Source organism: Musa acuminata, chromosome BXJ1-1 (assembly GCF_036884655.1).
Source record: "Musa acuminata AAA Group cultivar baxijiao chromosome BXJ1-1, Cavendish_Baxijiao_AAA, whole genome shotgun sequence".
Classification (NCBI taxonomy): Eukaryota; Viridiplantae; Streptophyta; class Magnoliopsida; order Zingiberales; family Musaceae; genus Musa; species Musa acuminata.
Genome location: NC_088327.1, coordinates 4,033,250 through 4,053,561, shown reverse-complemented (window position 1 = coordinate 4,053,561; position 20,312 = coordinate 4,033,250). Strand labels below are relative to the sequence as shown.

Below are 20,312 nucleotides of genomic sequence, written 5' to 3'. Positions count from 1 at the left end.
AATTACATATTTTTAGTTCAAATATCATTTTAAATTATAAAAGTAGTGTCCTATGGTCATTTTAATATTTTAAAAATATTGTATGTCCATATTTTATTAAAATATTATTTTAAAAAAATAGTAAAATTAAAAAGCCAAGTAATTAATTCTATGAGGAAAAAGGCAAACCAAATCAATGGCTTTTCTGGGAATTCACCCATCTCAATTTTAAAAAGGATGAATATGGGAAACTACCAACTTGGAGGGATATATATGTAATCAGATGCGTCCTTCCCTCTTTCTCTTTCGTTATCATTTCCGTTTAGCTCTAGGGTTTGGGTGGAAGAACAATGGGGCTTTGTTGATTTGATGGGATTCCGCTTGAGCCGGAAGCGGAGCTGGTCGAAGATTCCCTGATATCTCGCCGCTGGTGAAGCGGGCGAGGTTTGAGCGCTCGTGAAGGGTGGTTTCCTTAGCCGGGGATCATGTCGCAGACCAATTGGGAAGCCGACAAGATGTGAGTCCTTGTTTATGGCGTCTCATGTTGATCAGATTTTATGGTTTTCTTCAGGCAATAGGCTTGCTTGCTTGGTTTCCTTTGGTGCAGTCACTCGCCAGGGTTTGTTAGGGATTGAGCAGCTTGATGCTGATTGTTTCTTTCATTCCTTCTGAAAAAAAGAACTCTTTGTTGTCATATTTAATGGCTTTGTTCCATTTTTTTTGTTTTAACAAAAAAAAAGAGACTTTTTTTGAATGGATTTGTTTTGGTTTTATCTCAAGCAGTCAGTTTTATTCCCTTTATGCTTCATGGTTAATCATGTTTTGTATTTTATTTTCTGCTCTCTGCTCACCTTTGCATTTTCTTCCCTGCATTACTCGATCTTTTGCTGATGTTGGAACCGCTTATGTTCGTTGGAACCAGGTTGGATGTGTACATTTATGATTATTTGATGAAAAGGAAGTTGCAGGCAACTGCAAAAGCCTTTCAAGCTGAAGCCAAAGTGTCGTCTGATCCAGTGGGTAAGTTGCTAAGTGATTTGTTGAAAGTTGCGGTGTTTAGGATTTCTTTCCCCTAACAAGTGGATTGCCTTTTTTCTTAGCTATTGATGCTCCTGGTGGTTTTCTATTCGAATGGTGGTCTGTGTTCTGGGATATATTTATTGCAAGGACAAATGAAAAACACTCTGATGCTGCTGCCTCGTATATAGAGGTAAGATTGTCTATTTTGCACCGCACCCCTCTTAGTCTTGAAGTTAATGAAGCTTTGGACAAAATGCATTTGATTTGCATGGGCATCTTTGTTTGTATTGATTATATTAGTTGTTTCTTTATTGACAATTGTGGATCATGTTAGTATTCTACGGTTTTGCCTAATAATTTTATTTGCAGTCATGGCTAACTAAACTGTTTGAATCTTGTGGTCATCTGCCTCACAAATTCAATTAGGATAATATAGTTTGCCTTTGTTGTCTTGCTATCACAAAAAAAAAAAAAAAAACCAACCCTTGAGGCACTTGACTTTTCAAGTAGAAGGTGAAACAAGAAAAATGCATGTGGTGGCTGGCAGTCTCTAGTATTTGACATCTATGTCGGTTCTTAGAATATATAATGTTCTTAGTCTATACTGATACATGGTAAATGTTTTTGCTTTTCGTTTCATAGATCCAGGTTGGATTATGAAGTTAAACTCAACTCTAAGAAACAAATAAAGCAACAGCAACAGCAACTGTCTATTACAGTGGCAACAACAGCAACAGTAACAAATTCCAATTCGACAAATTAGTTTATTAAAACTTTGTACTTATAATTTTCAAGCAAAAGGTAGAGATAGATGTTACATCCTGTGGTTGCCTACATATTCTGGGAATCTGAAAATCCATATGATTTTGGATGTTAGACTCAACATCTAAAAGCAAGAGAACAGCAACAGCAGCAGCCATCTCAACAGCAGCAAATTCAAATTCAACAACTTTTGTTGCAAAGGCAGGCACAACAACAACATCAGCAGCAGCAACAACAGCAACAGCCACAGCGAAGGGAAGTGGCTCAGCTCTTAAATGGCAATGCCAGTGGGCTTGTTGGTACAGATCCTCTGATGCGCCAGAATCCTGGAACTGCTAATGCCTTGGCTACCAAAATGTATGAGGAACGGCTGAAGTTGCCACTTCAACGGGATTCTTTGGATGATGCATCAATTAAGGTGCTACTCCAAACTGATAATGCTGTTTCTCCTTAAACATCATTTTGCCTGTCATGTGTGACTGCTTTTGCGAATCTTGCCTGCTGTGTATGGGGACGATTTTGCTAATAATTTGTCTGCTCTTTCTGCAGAGGTTTGGTGAAAATGTGGGTCAGGTCATGGACCCAAACCACGCTTCCATGCTGAAGTCAGCTGCAACACCTGGACAACCTTCAGGGTATGCTTATTTAACATGGTTGTCACTATCCTGTGCTCAGCTTGTCGTAGAATTAATTTTCTGCTTTAGTTGAATATAGTGACTTATGTGCATGTACATACAAATACAATCATGGACATCAAAATCCCATACATATTATTATACATGTGTTTATGCATGTCATTCTGCTTAACACCTATTGCATGCCTGAACCTGTCTTCTTGCTTGTACTCTTTAGGGCTTTAGTCTTAGATATGACAGTGTTGTAAATAGATTTTGAGACTTAGCATGGACTGACTTCCAATTCAGGCATATTTTGCATGGTTCAGCTGGTGGTCTATCAGGGCCTCTGCAGCAGGTTCAGGCTCGGAACCAGCAACTTCCTGTATCAGCACAGGTGTTTTTTTATCGAAATAATGATTGTTTCAAAATCTATTGCTAATGCTGTAATTTGGAAATGGACAGGACATAAAGAATGAGATAAATCCAGTTCTAAACCCTAGAGCTGCAGGTCCTGATGGTTCATTAATTGGAGTTCCAGGTATCCACCAAAAATTTCCATTAGTCGATTGTTTTCTGGTGCTTTCAGATTGATGCTTTGGAGGCTTGCTTATGCTGTTTCTACCTTCAGTCTGTGGATTCTTAAGTTGCATGCTCTTTTGATTTTATATGCTGCTTCCGCTAGAGGGCTGTTATTCTTTGACTGTTTAAATGGAGGGGAAGCGATGTTTAGTGTGTGGAAATAAGGTTTTAAGTTCCGGTCCAATATCGTTTTTGGCAAATGGATGGACTAGTACAGTTCTGAGATGCTGAATGGTATACTGACTTGTACCATCCGTTACCATCATAAAAGTAATGAAAAATGATAATATTGAGCTTATGATTCTGTTAGCAGTGCTTGGTCAGAGGGGTAAATATGAGTTGTTAGATACCCAACCAAACTTGTATGTTAAAACTGTGGAAGTCAACAAATTCAGTTGTTAGTGTTCACCAAGGGACACTTATTTTTCAGAACTTTATCCAGATTATCTCATTGTATTTTCTACGGACCATATGCACTGACTGCAAATGTTCTGTTAGCAGGACCCACTCAGGCTGGTAACAATCTGACTCTAAAGGGATGGCCCTTGACGGTAAGTTCAGCTTTGTGATTTCTGAATGTGAAGGTCGTGATTTCTTGTTGTCTTTTTTTGTCTCTTGCAAATGAATTGTGCATTTCTTTTATGGTGTGGAACATTAATCTGCTTTATAACTTCAGTAACTGCGGTTGCTTCATTAATGATAAAGATCTATTGAGGTCACATGATATATACTTTGTGTGAATTCTTTTAGATGTGTGTTTCTCTTCATGGCCATATTTACTTCCAGAAATATTCAACTTAGTCTTTGTGATCTTCTTTTTGGGCAGTTCAATTGAAATTTGCTTATTTACTATAATGCAATTTTCTTAGTAAAGGACAACTCAAAGTATGTCTTATTTTTTCCTTTATTTCCTTTTCATCTTATAGGGTCTAGAACAACTTCGTTCAGGACTGTTGCAAAAGTCTTTTATGCAGTCACCTCAATCATTTCAGCAACTTCAGTTTCTAAGTCCGCAACAACAGCAGCTACTGCTTCAGGCACAACAAAATCTGACTGCCCCATCAGCTGCAGATATGGATAACAGAAGGCTAAGAATGCTTCTGAACAACAGGAACATGGTCTTGGGGAAGGATGGTCAGACAAACTCTCTTAATGATGCCATTCCAAATGTGGGATCTCCCATGCAAACTCCAAGTCCTTTAATGTCTCGTGCTGATTCAGATTTGCTAATGAAGGTTGACTGCTTTAACTTGCCCTTTGGAATGATTTTATTTCTCATCTTCACACTATCACTAGACTGCATGTATAAAATACAAATCATTGCACTGATTTTTATTCGTTGTAATTGTTCTTGTCCAACCTTCTGTAGTTGCTAGACATGAGCTTGAAAATTGCCACATGTCTGCATTCATGATTCAGATATTCTAACTTCTAACCACGTTTCAATTTAACAGCTGAAGTGCATGCTTGAACCCTTCTCTTCTTTTGGAATTGATACCTTAATTCCTTATCTGAGAAATGACTAGTAGCTTACATTGTTGCTTAAACTGAAACAAACATCAATGTGCCAATTTGTCCTATGATTGATGTTCTTGGGTTGATCTTGTCGCAGAAGGTGAAAATATAGGTTTTGAAACCATAATGAAGAGTAATCCTAACTATTATTCCTCCTCACAGCTGTGTATGCAAGATAATTGCAAACTTCATGGGAATATTTAAAACAGTAATTATTGGATCAAGGATTAAAATCTTGATCCAGTAGCGATGTTACTTGACATTCAGACTGGTATGGTATTGGTTCTGTACAGTGTACCAGTGCTTGTATGGATTCATACTGGTTGGTATTGTTGGACCATTGAGGAGGAGGTGAAGTAGGGGGAGAAGGGGAAGTGGAGTACCATGCAACAGAGGAGAAGCAGTGATACAACGATGCAGAGGAGTGACGGAAGCATTGATGCGGACGAGCAGCGGAAGAGAAGAAGACAAATTAAAAAGGTACATGTACCAGGTGGTAGTCTTGCCACCGGGTATAGCTCAATACTGGTTATCTTATCACTCAATAAGCTTGGTTGAGCAATAAGCCTGGTGCAGTAAGCTTGTTGGGCAGAAAGTTTAGTTCAATTGGTCCGTGCATTATTCAGCCGTCAAACCAGTAAAAATTGGTCTGCATTGACCAGTATGGGTGAAATTTAGATCCTTGAGATGGATGATGAGCAGTAGGAATACTGAAGAAAAATGAGAAAATTTTTCACCAGTCCTATATTTTGTTGTCGCTCAATGGTAGGGAGTTCCAAGAACTCACTTATGTGAAATACTTGCATATGAGAACATTCAGGTCCAAAGTAGACTCCCATATATTTTATCTTCTGCGAGAGGATCCTTTCTTAAGTTGCTCCAGGCATAGTGCACTTGTTTAGCTGTTTTTGGTTGGAAAGCTTGCCAAGTTTCCTTTCCTTTTCTTGGTTTTTTAAATCAAAGACATGATCGATAGCTTTCTACCACAAATTAAGCTTGTAGCATGGACTGCAGTAAGTGTCTAAAGCTAGTAGCTAATAAAACAAATTGTGATTAGTATGACTTTAAAATTTTCACACTAAGTAGTCTGATTATTCGAATGCTGTTTTTCTACTTAGTTTTACAATAAAAGACAAGATAACAAAGGATTATGTTCATCTCAAGTGAGATGTAGGTTCAATTGATACCATAATATGGTGTAATTATCTCAAGTATTTGATAAACCTTCTAAGAGACTTGTTATCTGTTCTAATAAGAATAGGTGTATTAATCGAGATTGGACTTCATGATTCAAACTATCAAAAAATACAACTATCTAAACAAGCTGTAGGTTCCAACTTCCAACTATTTGGGTTAGCTATGTGGATTCTTTTTTGTCATTGATTATTTGTTGAGAGCACTAGTTAAATTAAGAGACATCAGATCCCTTCTTATTGTTTCTAAGAGTCTTTCGATGCATTTATCTGCCTGACAGTTATCTTGAACTGTTTATGGGTCCAATATACAGAGCAACCGTTGATGGTTTTCCCCAATTTATCTTTGCTTGAACTGTTTATAGGTCTGATATATGGAGCAACCTTTTTCTGCCTCGCCGGCTGGATTTCCCCAGCATATAGGTCTTAACTGTTTATAGGAATATCTATGGTGAGAGGAACAAAACATAATTTTTCAATTGTCTCTCCTTGTTGGATTTGAGTTATGGAAATAGCTTTTTTCCAGATGCATGTCCGTGTGTGATGTTCATCCCAGATTTAACAATGTCCGTGTCCACTGGATCACTTTTTTTCCCTTCTTGGATAAATATAAATGTCGAGGATAGGTTGGCCCTTAATGAATAATTTATATGATACACAATAGATCTTTTTTACAAAACTTGTTGGAGCATTGTGGATACTGATGTAATAGCAATAATCAAGGTGTTTTTTCAAACTTCAAAAATGCTGAAAGAGACTAATGCAACGTCGCTCACTTTGAATCTTAAGGTCAGAAATCCCGGTAGTTTTATGGACATTATACCTATTTCTTGCTTCCATCACTTATAAAAGTCATTAGTAAGATCATGGCTATTATAGTTTATAAAGTAATCAGAAAAATAATTAGCGAAGTCCAATCTTCCTTCACAAATAGAAGAATTGCTGAGAATATCTTGTTAACTCATGTTCTTGTCTGGAGCTATCAGATGATGGGGGACTACACCAAGTTGTTTGCTTAAGATAAATGTATAAAAGGCATATGATTCATTGGGCTTTTTTATTGAAATAATACTGATTCTTTGTGAAGTAATGTTGCATATGTGGTGGTCGGTTTGGAAACCTGATGTATAATTTTGAATCTATATTTTTTATTAAATTGATCTGATAATAAATTGAACTTTACCCTTTTTACATAGAAAAGTTCACAAAATCTCAACTCTTAAGATCTTGTTTCTTTTTTGTTTGTAATAGAAAATAGCTCAGTTACAACCACAACAACAGGTTAGCAATCAACAGCAGCAACTTCAACAGCATGCTCTTTCAAGTCAACAATCACAAAATTCAGGTCACCTTCTTCATCAGGAAAAACTTGGAACAGCCAGTATGGCTGTTGATGGAAGCATGCCACATTCCTTTAGGGGAACCGATCAGGTATATCTTTTACATATGTCAGTTTATACATAAAAAAGTTTGCTTCTCTTTATGTCAATAGTACATTGGCTTTATCTAAAGATTGTGAAGGATTTCACAGGAGCGAAAAATTCTTTCAGAATGTATTAGATTACATGTTACAGTGTTTGAAATAGATTTGTGATATTTTTTTTTTGTTGCATGTGGATGACACCTAATTTCGTTTGATTTTTGCTATCACTAGGTTGTGATTATCTTTTGTCATCTTTATTTCACTACCGCACCGAATACTTAGTTTTATCCAGCTAATTGGTTATTCTGCTAACAAACTTTTGGCAAATGCATTGCATGCAGAACTTTTTAGAGCATCTTATTTTTTTTGGTTCTCTGTGTGCTAGTATAAGTAGGAGCTCATGCTGCAAAAGTTGAAGGTGATGTGCTAAGGAGGAAAAGGTTAATATTGCTTCATTTTGGTTGTGCTTTAGTTTAAAATTCAGCCTGCCTTGATGTTTGGCCTTTTTGTGCATATTGGTAATATTGGATTGTTCTAAAATTGCAGAAACTGCCCTATATTAGTATTTTTCTTTCCTGATTCTCTATGACAACAAATATGGAAACTATTTTTCTTCAGTGAGATGATGAAACTGCCATTTCCTCTGGCTTCATATAAGAAGATAGGTTGTGTTGTTTATCACAGCATAATGTAATTATGAGAAATGAGATGATGAAGCATAATCTGCAATTGTCATGCCCTTCCATGTTGATTGGTCCAGCATCAGCACTTGGCATGGTCCTGTTCTGTGTTGTAGTATCTTAACACGGGTCTGGCAAAGACCTTCTGTGGCAGAGCACAATGCGTGTGTTGGTTGACACTGATTTGCATGTACTTTTGCCAGCACTTTACTAATGACAGGAGTATGTATGAAGACAATCACATGACATCTTTCCAAGTCCGACTGTTCCCTTCTTTAGACTGGGAATCTGCCACGTGAACCATTGGAGAGAATAAGACCAGGAGGAACCTGATGAGGCTGAGATATGATCGACTTTGTTAATATGAACATATTTCCCTATACCTATTCCATCTGTGAGTAGTGATTCTATGATGACTCTATTCAAATTAGTTGAGCAGTGGATGCTATTATTGGTACCATACGTTAATGAAGAAGTAGAGCACAGGATGAATTAGTGAATCAGATCAGATGGTCAGATAGATTATTGGATTCTCAACATAACTAGTTTGTCTTGATAATTAGTTGATCTGTTGGGTCATATACGTTTGATTGTTGAAGTACAATTGCTACCTGATTATCTGATTCTTTGCCTTTGAGTTTGTGTGTAGAAGAAACCATGTTTCTTTAGATGAACTGCAAATTTTGAGATATGATTGAATGTTGAAATCTAAAAAATATTTTCTTTAACTTTGAGTAACTAATTTTCAAATGGATTCTAGGCTTCAAACAATCAAAGTGGCCGGAAGCGGAAGCAACCTGTGTCATCCTCAGGTCCTGCCAATAGCTCGGGAACTGCAAATACCGCTGGGCCTTCTCCAAGTTCTGCACCCTCAACACCATCCACTCATACACCAGGAGATGTGATGTCAATGACACAATTACAGCATAATGGCAGCTCATCTAAGCCTTTGATAATGTTTGGTGACGGGCCTGGCGCACTGGCATCTCCAACCAACCAGTTGGTAATCATACAGGAACATAGTTATTGCTTATTGATCAATAATAGGCCACTTGCACAGAGCTGGTATTAATACTCTGTTTAAGTAGTTGGATGACAATGTTGTTGACATGCAGGCTGACATGGATCGCTTTGTGGAAGATGCATCTTTGGATGATAATGTCGAGTCATTTCTATCTCATGATGATGCTGATCCAAGAGATGTGGTTGGCCGCTCTATGGATGCTGCAAAAGGTGCTATATTTCTTGCATTTTTTCTTGTAATTATTTGCTACTTCATGTTAAATTCGAGATTAAAACATGCCTTGCTGGGTTTGCTTATTGTATGATGTCATCAACTGCTCTATCAGGTTTCAGGTTTGCTGAGTTTAATGCAGCCAGAGCAAGTACAAATAAAGTTGTTTGCTGCCACTTCTCTTCAGATGGAAAACTCCTTGCTACTGGTGGTCACGATAAAAAGGTCAAAGCAATTTGACAGCTCACTAATCAATTGTCACTGATTAGGAATCAAGCCCCTGTCATGTCAATGAGAATTTTTGAAAATATCCTTACACGACTTATTTCACACTGCAGGCTGTCTTGTGGCATGCTGATACTTTAAAACCGAAATCTACACTGGAGGAACACACACTGCTGATAACCGATGTTCGGTTTAGTCCTAGCATGCCGCGTCTAGCTACCTCGTCATTTGACAAGACTGTTAGAGTCTGGGATGCTGATAATGTTAGTAATAAGTGCTTAACTTTTTACACTTTTTACTGCAACATTTTGTCCAAGAGCATCTGTTTGTCATTTGGACATCATTGTGTTTGGAATACTTTTAGATGTTTACTTACCATATCTCCATTTCTGCTACATATGTTGTTGCGTCATAACTTATTTTGAGAAAATACTCCAAGCTGTTTTTTTTCCTGGATGCTACAAAATCTATGATACCTTAATAATTCTTGTGTTGCCTGTTAATTATAACTTGGACTCCGAAGGATTTTGTTTCACATTACTGTGGCACTCACTACAAATTAAGATATTGTGATAAAGCAAGGTTAGCTAAACCAGTTGGTTCAGTACCGTTTAGCCAGTATTTACCAGTCCGACTGCCAATCAGTATACGGACCAGCCCAAACTGCACAGTCAGTTCAGTCTGGTTATATAATTTGTTTTAACTATGGTTTACGACTCCTCGTGAGTTCTTCACCTGTCGTCGGCTGCTCAATGCATGCTGCTTGCCATATGTTGCTATTGTCTGCGCACCCTGCCACCCGCTCAAATACACCTCCTCTTCCATTGCCTCCTTTTTCTTTTTTCTTTCTTTTTCTTCCTCTTCCTCCTCCTCCTCCTCCTCCTCTTCTTTCTTTTTCTTCCTCTTCTTCTTTGTTCTTCCTCCCTTCCTCTCCCTCCCCCAATAGGGGCAAACATACAGACACATGGTATGCCAGAACATGGACTGACACAGGTCTGGTAATTGAAACTACAATCCATGTGATAAAGTGTGCAAGTAGCTGAATCTACTAACCACTGGCATGTAGAATTTAGTGTTCCACGATGGGACAAGTATGATGTCTTGCTATATCATATTCTGCCGAGTTTTTAGAACTGATGATTATGCTAAATCTGGTAACTGCAGAAATGAATAAACAATTTAGTTTTTAATGATATAACAACTTTGAGATTATCCACATTATGTTAACAAAAGCTATATCATCATGTTAGCAGAAGTTTTTAAGGGTCATTCATTCTGAATCATTCGAACTTACCGACTACAAGTACAACCAATACAGGCACATGTTTTATTAGATGGACCTTTACAATGTTTTCTTGTGGTACATCTATGCATACAATTTCAAACAGTGACTACTAAATTATTTTCATGATGACTTGACACATGGAATGCTGTACCTACTTTAATTTAGCCATCTGCCGGCGTAGTGTCACGAACGGTCGTCGCGCACCCGCAACAACTCCGTTCAACGAACCGTTCGTCGCTCACACCCGCATGTACAGCTGCTTGACAGCATGTTTTCTTATGGTTTTGGGTCATTTTGCTTGTAAATATGTAAGTTCGAACAAGCTGCAGCGTTGCAAAGCGACCGTTCACCGAACCGAGCAAAACAGCCCCAAAACAGCCCAAAACGGCTCCGTTTTCGCGTGCCGCGGGAGGTGAGCGGAGTGCTGCCTCCGCTCACCAAAATGTCAGCCAGCTCAGACCCCAGGAACCCCCCAGGTGGCACATGGCTGGATGGGGCTTCGGTTATATACCGGGCGTTGAACACTCTTTCGCAAGTTCGCACGTGACCTTTACGGGAACTTGGTGTTGCGTCCGGGACCAGGTGAGCGGCTGTTTGTGGGCTTGCAGCTGTTCGTTCATCCTTGAAAGCCTTGTTTTTCCCCCTCTCCCTCTTTTCTCTTGTGCACACAAGGTGTTCGACGAATTGCTTGTAAAGCTTTCCTTTTCGCGAGACTTCGGGACTTGTCCGTTGCTCGTTCTTTCGATCTAACTCTCTTTCTCTTTTACAGGTCCTTCGGGACCTGCGAGAGGTTACAAAGTGGGCTGATCCTTGCGGAGCAAGATCGCAAGGGCGAAGCGCGACTTAGGCAACGCAAGCTAAGTTCGCGTCTTTGGCCGCAAGGGTGCCGCACGCCTTAGGCAATTCCAGCTAAGGTCGTGACATTGTGGTATCAGAGCGGGCAAGCTCTTCGATCGAACAGCGAACGAACTTCGCAATTTCGCCATGGCAAAGCATCGTGGCGAATCAAGCAAGACGGGGCAAGCCGGACCCTTGCCCCAAGCAGCCGCAGGTGGGCTGCATGTGCACACTCGCTCGCATGCTGTTGGAGCCGCTCATGAGGATCGCGGCAGCGAACAGGATGAGCGAGAAGTTGGCAACTCTCCGCGAGCGGAGGAAGCGCAATCTGGTGCACTAACTGGGAAAAAGAGTCATAAGGAGAGACTCACGACGGCGGAAACCCGCCTGGATGTTCTGGAAGCGAGCATGGAGGAGCTCTACCATGGCCAACAAAGACTTGTTGGGGTAGAGAGCTCGCAAGAGGAAGCGGAGTCTAGGATCGACAAGGTCGAGGCCCTAGTCGATCGACTGTCTGATGACACCAAAGACTCCGTGCAACACTTACAGGATGTTGTGGCGGAACTCACGGCAAAGGTGGCTATGCTCACAAGAACGCTAAATGCGGGAGGAGGCAACACCCGCGTTGCACCGCCACAAAATTTGAGGGCACCTGAGCCCCATGGATACGGAGGGGCCAGAGATGCCAAAGAGCTAGAGAACTTTTTGTTCGACATGGAGCAATACTTCCGTGCTACGAGGCCCGATTCTGAAGATACCAAAGTTTCCATAGCAACAATGTATCTGAATGGAGATGCGAAACTTTGGTGGCGAACTCGTTGGGAGGAGATCCAACAAGGTCGGTGTCGAGTCGACACATGGGAAGACTTGAAGCGGGAGTTGAGAACTCAGTTCCTACCGGAGAACACAGAGTTCGTCGCAAGAAGGAAGTTGAGACAACTCCGCCAAAGTACCACCATCCGAGACTATGTAAAGCAGTTTTCTGCACTGATGCTGGACATACAGGACATGTCCGAGAAGGACAAGTTGTTCAGCTTCCTTGATGGTTTGAAACCATGGGCTCAGCAGGAGCTGAATCGAAGGAATGTTACCGACGTGGTCGGGGCAATCGCAGCTGCAGAAAGGCTCACCGACTTTGTCTCCTCTGAAGACCCAGCGAGAAGGAAACAATCTTCAAGCAATCGCCCTTCAAAACATTCTCGAGGGAAGGAGCTCGGGGGCGAACAGAAGAAGAAGAGCTCCCACAAAGGGCCGAACCCAAAAGGCAAGGCCTCAAAACCAGGAGGATGCTTCTTGTGCGGAGGACCGCACATGGTAAGGGAGTGCCCACAGAAGCAGGCACTCAACGCTTTGACAGCTTCCATCCACCCTCCCCGATCGGACAAGGGCAAAGCTGTTGCTCTTAGTTCGAGCAGTTCAGAATCCAGCAGCGACGATGAGGAGTCGCAAGGACCCCGAATGGGAGCAATGCGTCTGTTGAACGCTATGCGGGGTCAAGTGGGGGAGAACATGAAGACGAAGGCACAAAAAGCAGGAAGCAGCGAGCTAATGTATGTGGACATTAAGCTAAATGGCCAAACGACCCGTGCAATGGTGGATACGGGCGCTACCCACAACTTCATAGCCGATCGCGAAGCACAGCGACTTGGGTTGACATTGGAGAAGAGCCCAAGCCGAATGAAGGCGGTGAACTCGGAGGCCAGGCGAATCTCCGGGTTGGCGAAGGGTGTTCCTATCAAAATCGGGACTTGGAGCGGTAACACCAACATGATGGTCGTGCCACTGGACGACTTCCAAGTGATTCTTGGAATGGAGTTTATGCATGCGGCGAAGTTGGTGCCGATGCCGTTCTTAAACTCCCTATGTATGATGGGAGGAGATGACCCCTGCGTGGTTCCCGTCTCTCGGAGAGGAACCAAGGAGCCCCAACATATTTCGGCATTACAATTGAAGAAAGGGGTGCGAAAGGGCGAATTGACATTCGTGGCTGCTATGAAACTAGAGCCACTCAACGAAGAAGCCATTCAAGAACCTGCTGTGGTGGCGAACGTCCTGAAGGAGTTCAAAGACGTTATGCCACCCGAGTTGCCGAAGACTCTTCCACCACGCAGAGGCGTGGATCACAGTATCGAGCTGGAGCCAGGAGTGAAGCCTCCAGCGAGACCACCCTACCGCATGCCCCCGCCAGAGTTGGCAGAACTCAGGAAGCAGTTAGGTGAACTGCTAAGCGGTGGTCTCATCCGCAGCTCAAAAGCACCTTTCGGAGCTCCAGTTCTCTTTCAGAAGAAACAAGATGGGAGCCTCCGATTATGCGTCGACTATCGAGCCCTCAACAAAGTAACAGTGAAGAACAAGTATCCCATCCTGCTCATCGCGGACTTGTTCGACCAACTGGGCAAGGCCAAGTATTTCTCAAAACTCGACCTTCGGTCGGGGTATTGGCAGGTGCGCATTGCTGAAGGCGACGAAGCGAAGACTACCTGCGTGACCAGGTATGGAGCGTTTGAGTTCTTGGTGATGCCTTTCGGCTTAACCAACGCTCCGGCCACATTCTGTACTCTCATGAACCAACTATTCAAGGAGTATTTGGATAAGTTCGTGATCGTCTACTTGGACGATATCGTCGTCTACAGCCAAACGCTCGAGGAGCACGTCAAGCACCTTCGGACGATTTTCAAGGTTCTCAGGGAGAACACTTTGTTCGTAAAAAGGGAGAAATGCTACTTTGCTCAAACTGAGATCCTATTCTTAGGGCATCGAATCGGTGATGGCTCCATTCGGATGGACAAGTCGAAGGTGCAAGCAGTTGCGGAATGGCGAACTCCAAAGAAGGTGCCAGAGTTGAGATCCTTCCTTGGATTCGTCAACTACTATCGACGCTTCATTTCAGGATATTCGAAGCGGGCAACCCCACTGACGGAGTTGCTGAAGAAGGAGCAGCCTTGGAAGTGGTCTGACAAATGTGAGATAGCATTCCAAGATCTGAAGGCTGCTGTTCTGGAAGAACCAGCGCTCAAATTGCCAAACTATGGAGAGCCCTTTGAAGTCCATACAGATGCTTCGGACTTTGCTATTGGTGGAGTACTCATGCAAGAAGGTCATCCGGTGGCCTACGAGAGCCGCAAACTCAACGAGACCGAGAGGCGGTATCCAGTGCATGAGAAGGAGATGACAACGGTGATCCACTGCCTACAAGTTTGGCGACACTACCTCCTCGGGTCGCGATTTGTGCTGAGGACAGACAACATCGCCCTGAGTTATTTCCAAACTCAGAAGAAGCTCTCCCCAAAGCAAGCACGGTGGCAGGACTTCCTGGCTGAATTTGATATGGCAATGGAATACAAGCCCGGGAAGGCGAATGTCGTGGCCGATGCGCTGAGTCGAAAGGTGGAGTGCGTGAATGCTGCACAACTGGAGGGCAGAGGCCAAACAAGTCAGTTACATTCCAACTTCCTTTCTCGAATCAGAGATGGACTGTATAGTGATCCCCAGGCAGTTATCCTGATGCAGCTCATCAAAGAAGGCAAGGCACGACGATTTTGGGTCCAGGAGGGACTTGTTTACACAAAAGGGAATAGAGTTTATGTTCCCCGAGTGGACAATTTAAGGCGTGAACTCTTAAAAGAGTGTCACGATTCCCTTTGGGCTGGACATCCCGGCATTCACAGAACATTGGCTCTCGTGGAGAGGGCCTTCTACTGGCCAAAGATGGGGATTGATGTGGAGGAGTATGTTCGAACATGCCTTACTTGCCAACAAGACAAGGTGGAGCAACGGAAGCCGGTGGGACTTTTGGAGCCGTTGCCTATACCAGAAAGGCCATGGGAGAGCATTTCCTTAGACTTCATATCAAGCTTGCCGCCTGTAGGGAGACTTGGATCGATACTTGTGGTGGTCGATCGGTTTTCAAAGTATGCAACTTTCATTGCTGCTCCCCTACACTGTTCAGCTGAAGAGGCGGCCAGACTGATGATGAAGGGTGTAGTGAAGTATTGGGGAGTCCCACACAATATTGTTAGTGATCGAGACGCTCGGTTCCTGGGACGATTCTGGACCGAGCTATTCAAATTGTTGGGGTCAAAGTTATACTTCTCTACAAGCCTCCACCCCCAGACGGATGGTCAGACTGAAAGAATAAATTCGCTCTTAGAGCAGTATCTTCGGCACTACGTGAGTGCCAATCAACGAGATTGGGTGAAGCTGTTGGACATCGCCCAATTCTCCTACAACTTGCAGCGGAGCTCTGCATCCAACAAGAGCCCCTTCGAAATTATCACAGGACAACAACCGTCGACTCCGCACACTATGGCAATTGGTTATACTGGGAGTAGTCCATCAGCCTACCATTTCGCAAAGGAGTGGCATCGAAATGCCGATATTGCGCGGGCTTACTTGGAGAAGGCGGCAAAACGGATGAAGAAGTGGGCAGACTTGGGAAGGCGACCACAAGAGTTCAAAGTTGGCGATTTGGTGTTGGTAAAGCTCCAACCAGCATCACTCCAATTCTTCAGGAAAAGAGTCCACAAAGGATTGGTGCGTAAGTATGAAGGGCCCTTCCCAATTATCAGCAGAGTAGGCAATGTTTCTTACAAGTTGCAGCTGCCGGCGTGGTTCAAAATTCACAACGTTCTTCACGCCAGCAACCTGAAGGCCTACCATTCGGATCCGCAAGATGCTTCTCGAAGTATTCCAACTCGGCTACCTCCCATCACAGCCTCCTACGAGAAGCGAGTGGAAACCATTCTGGCTGATCGCAAGATAAAGCTACCCAACGGAGCGGAGCAGACAGAGTACTTGGTGAAGTGGCGAAAGCTTCCCCGAACTGAAGCCAGTTGGGAGCCTGAAGACGCCCTGCGACATGAAGAAGAAGTCATCAACAACTACCAACAAGCGTCGACAGTTTAAGTGGGGGAGAATGTCACGAACGGTCGTCGCGCACCCGCAATAACTCCGTTCAACGAACCGTTCGTCGCTCACACCCGCATGTACAGCTGCTTGACAGCATGTTTTCTTATGGTTTTGGGTCATTTTGCTTGTAAATATGTAAGTTCGAACAAGCTGCAGCGTTGCAAAGCGACCGTTCACCGAACCGAGCAAAACAGCCCCAAAACAGCCCAAAACGGCTCCGTTTTCGCGTGCCGCGGGAGGTGAGCGGAGTGCTGCCTCCGCTCACCAAAATGTCAGCCAGCTCAGACCCCAGGAACCCCCCGGGTGTCACATGGCTGGATGGGGCTTCGGTTATATACCGGGCGTTGAACACTCTTTCGCTAGTTCGCACGTGACCTTTACGGGAACTTGGTGTTGCGTCCGGGACCAGGTGAGCGGCTGTTTGTGGGCTTGCAGCTGTTCGTTCATCCTTGAAAGCCTTGTTTTTCCCCCTCTCCCTCTTTTCTCTTGTGCACACAAGGTGTTCGACGAATTGCTTGTAAAGCTTTCCTTTTCGCGAGACTTCGGGACTTGTCCGTTGCTCGTTCTTTCGATCTAACTCTCTTTCTCTTTTACAGGTCCTTCGGGACCTGCGAGAGGTTACAAAGTGGGCTGATCCTTGCGGAGCAAGATCGCAAGGGCGAAGCGCGACTTAGGCAACGCAAGCTAAGTTCGCGTCTTTGCCGCAAGAGTGACTCGCGACTTAGGCAACGCAAGCTAAGTTCGCGTCTTTGGCCGCAAGGGTGCCGCACGCCTTAGGCAATTCCAGCTAAGGTCGTGACAGTAGGGTGGGTGTCTTAGCACACGTTACCACTATTTTGTCTTGTGTCATTCTCGGGATGTATTGGCACTCCATTAGCAATGCACTGATCATTTATTCCATGCCTTGCTGACTGGTACAGACTGGTCTGGCTAAAACCATTTGAACAGTGCACAAAGGCAATCTGGGGGACAGGCATCTGAGATTTTTATGAAATGCTTATTTTGGAGAATGGCCAATTTTAAATTTGTTTTTGCATGACTTTTTCTTATTAAGGTAAGGCCAAGCTAGTTGGTTGTACTTATTACAAAATTGTGCAAGTCTATTACTTATAGCTGAATGAAAACAAGTAATCAGGAACAGATGATGTATCATGGAATTTTTTTGTGATTTTTGAATGATATAGACATATATAGTTGGAGTGCTTCATAAGTTCATAGATGAAACTTCTTTAGATAATTACATAAAATTTTATGGAACTAGGAAAATACATGCTATGCATACATTTGATTAGATGTGGGAAACATGGTGTAGAATGTATATGCCATCTCTATGTTCAGGATTTCTTGAAGTTTGTGCTTGAGGTTGCACAATGGAGTTGACTTGCAAAGGCACAAATTTTTTGGTATGAAGTTTGAACATTCTCTAATTTTTGTGTGATAATTGCATAAGAGGAAGGCTGGTACCTTCTGTCTGGTTGGTAACATCCATAGCAGAAACTTAGACAAGTCTTCAAGACCGTCTAATTGTCACAGAACAAAGCAAAATGTTAGAAATCCCCTTTAATATTGTTTTGTTCACCACCATCGTGAGTTTGACTTCCCCTGAACAGTGATACTCCTGCAACAAACTTCATGCAATTATCTTACACTGTTGAGTGGACAAGTCTGAAGCAATTAGGCTGTAGTTGCTTCAGAATGGCATGAGGTTGTGATTTACTGATTTGATGTTTTATTGTCCTGTAGCCTTTATTGAATTCAGCTCTTTTGACAATTTGTTTGAGTACATGAATTTAACATACAGCCAGGCTACTCACTTCGTACTTTTACGGGCCATTCTGCATCTCTTATGTCTTTGGACTTTCACCCGAGTAAAGAAGATCTCATTTGTTCCTGTGATTTGATGTTTTATTGTCCTGTAGCCTTTAATGAATTCAGCTCTTTTGACAATTTGATTTACATGAATTTAACATACAGCCAGGCTACTCACTTCGTACTTTTACGGGCCATTCTGCATCTGTTATGTCTTTGGACTTTCACCCAAGTAAAGAGGATCTCATTTGTTCCTGTGATGGCGATGGAGAAATGCGTTACTGGAGTATAAATAATGGTAACTGTGCCAGAGTTTTTACGGTAAGAAAGGATGCTATTTGTCTCTTCAACTATACCTATTACAGAGAAATCTTGACTTCCATTAGATTATCCATTAACAGCTAAATTTGTTTTCTTTTAAACATTTCAACGTGAAGTTCTTCTGCTGGTTACTTGAATGTTCTCTGTGCACACAGGGCGGAACAACTCAAATGAGGTTTCAACCTCGTCATGGTAGGTATATTGCTGCAGCTGCTGAGAATGCCATATGTGTGCTAGATGTTGAGACACAAGTTCGCCGGCATTTACTACAGGTTGGTTATCTTTTGTGGAACCTCCGAATTGTGATATATTAGAAAAGGAATCAAGCATTTCCTTTTCTGATATATTAGCTTCTTGTTCTCCGAATTGTGTACATTGTCCTTATCCTTCTCTCAATAACTTGAATATTTGGGATTTTCTGTTGTTATCTGATCATCCAAAGATAGCCTTGCTGCATGATTGACATCACTGTTCCACTTGTAGGGACATACAAAACATGTTGATTCCATTTGCTGGAATCCTTCAGGCGATATTCTGGCTTCTGTGAGTGAAGACTCTGTCCGAGTTTGGTCACTTGGTTCAGGAAATGACAGTGAATGCGTGCACGAGTTGAGTTGCATTGGAAATAAGTTCCACTCATGCGTTTTCCTCCCCAATTATCCATCCTTGCTCGTGATCGGTTGCTACCAGGCAAGTTCTCTGCTTAACTTGTGAAACTTGGTTTTGATCATGCTTCTATGATTTGACCTCTAGATTGTAGGCAAAGCAGTACTAGTGCTTAATGCTCTTGACTCAATTTGCATCATTGTTAGCCCTCTTACCAGTTACTATTATATGCTGATGCTTGTGGATTGTAATATCCATCTTTTCTTGTTCATTATAAGAAGAATCTTTATAACTCTAATCTACCTTCAGCGAGAGTTATATTTGTGTTATCAAAATCAAAATGCTTTATTTGTTGATCCATCTTTGTGCATGCACACTGCCGCATTTTCTGTCACTTGATTTTCTTCAACACCACGAACGGTGATGCTCAGAGTGTTGAGCATCACTGACCGTAAATTGATGTCGTCGAGTTGATAGTTTGCAGTAGTTGTGTTGTGATGGAACCAATCAACTGACTGTAAATTGATGCCATCAAATTTGTGCAGTCACTAGAGATCTGGGACATGAAAGAGAACAAAACCATGATGCTTCCTGCACATGATGGCCTGATCGCAGCCTTGGCGGTATCCAATGCAACTGGAGTGGTAGCATCTGCTAGTCACGATAAGTGTGTGAAGCTCTGGAAGTAGCCTCCGTTTTTTTCTTTCCGCAATCGGCTGAGCCACTTGCTCTGCTTGCAAAAGCTACAATGATTCTGGACTACCATCTCCTGTGGCTTCCTTGTACCTAAAGGCGATACGGTGTAGAATGAGAATAGTTTTTTTTTTTTTTTGTTCTCTTCTTTGTTTCTGTGTTTGTGACCTCGTGCTGCATCATCCAACTTATCGGACATTTATGTCATACATACCTTGAATCGATGTTGTGCCAACTTTGTGTGTGTTTATATATATAGCCAGCCAAGTCATATTTATCTTTTGTTTGCTTTGTCTTCCATGCTTCCCCTTATATTTTTTAGAAATGTTAAAATATGGGTAATTTTTTTAAAAAAGTTAAGTTTATATATATTTTTTTTTTTCAGAATGTCTCTTTTTGTTTTATTCTTACAAAGCATTTTCGTTTCCTAAAAGATGAGATTACCCTTGGGCTTCATCTCGTCGATCGTTGCCTCGTTCATCGTGCCCTCCTCCATTGGTTCTATCTTCAACCATACCCTTGTTCGTTGCTGGATTCAACATCATTTCCACTCGTCACAGGGAGAAGGAAACAACAACAGCCACACAAGTTATGATGGAGATAGAAGGTGAGAGATCATGAAGTGT

General features: G+C 42.4%; 1 protein-coding gene across 4 annotated transcripts; it reads left to right on the top strand.

Moving 5' to 3' along the window:
- Positions 1 to 272: 272 nt before the first annotated feature.
- On the top strand, positions 273 to 19,968 carry LOC135614317 (transcriptional corepressor LEUNIG-like). 4 transcript variants are annotated; one of them, XM_065111691.1, is made up of 18 exons: positions 273 to 496; positions 902 to 999; positions 1,080 to 1,189; positions 1,877 to 2,179; positions 2,311 to 2,396; positions 2,685 to 2,733; positions 2,841 to 2,916; positions 3,456 to 3,508; positions 3,884 to 4,192; positions 6,917 to 7,096; positions 8,529 to 8,771; positions 8,884 to 9,001; positions 9,118 to 9,227; positions 9,341 to 9,490; positions 18,232 to 18,387; positions 18,543 to 18,659; positions 18,871 to 19,077; positions 19,539 to 19,968. In XM_065111691.1, the coding sequence occupies exons 1-18, from the start codon at positions 465 to 467 to the stop codon at positions 19,680 to 19,682; spliced, it is 2,541 nt and encodes an 846-aa protein (XP_064967763.1). In that variant the 5' UTR covers positions 273 to 464; the 3' UTR covers positions 19,683 to 19,968. The 4 variants fall into 4 exon arrangements, with proteins under 4 accessions (XP_064967763.1, XP_064967830.1, XP_064967705.1 ...); XM_065111758.1 differs by having other exon boundaries at positions 274 to 496; positions 3,459 to 3,508; XM_065111633.1 differs by having other exon boundaries at positions 274 to 496; positions 2,685 to 2,772; positions 3,459 to 3,508.
- Positions 19,969 to 20,312: the final 344 nt, after the last annotated feature.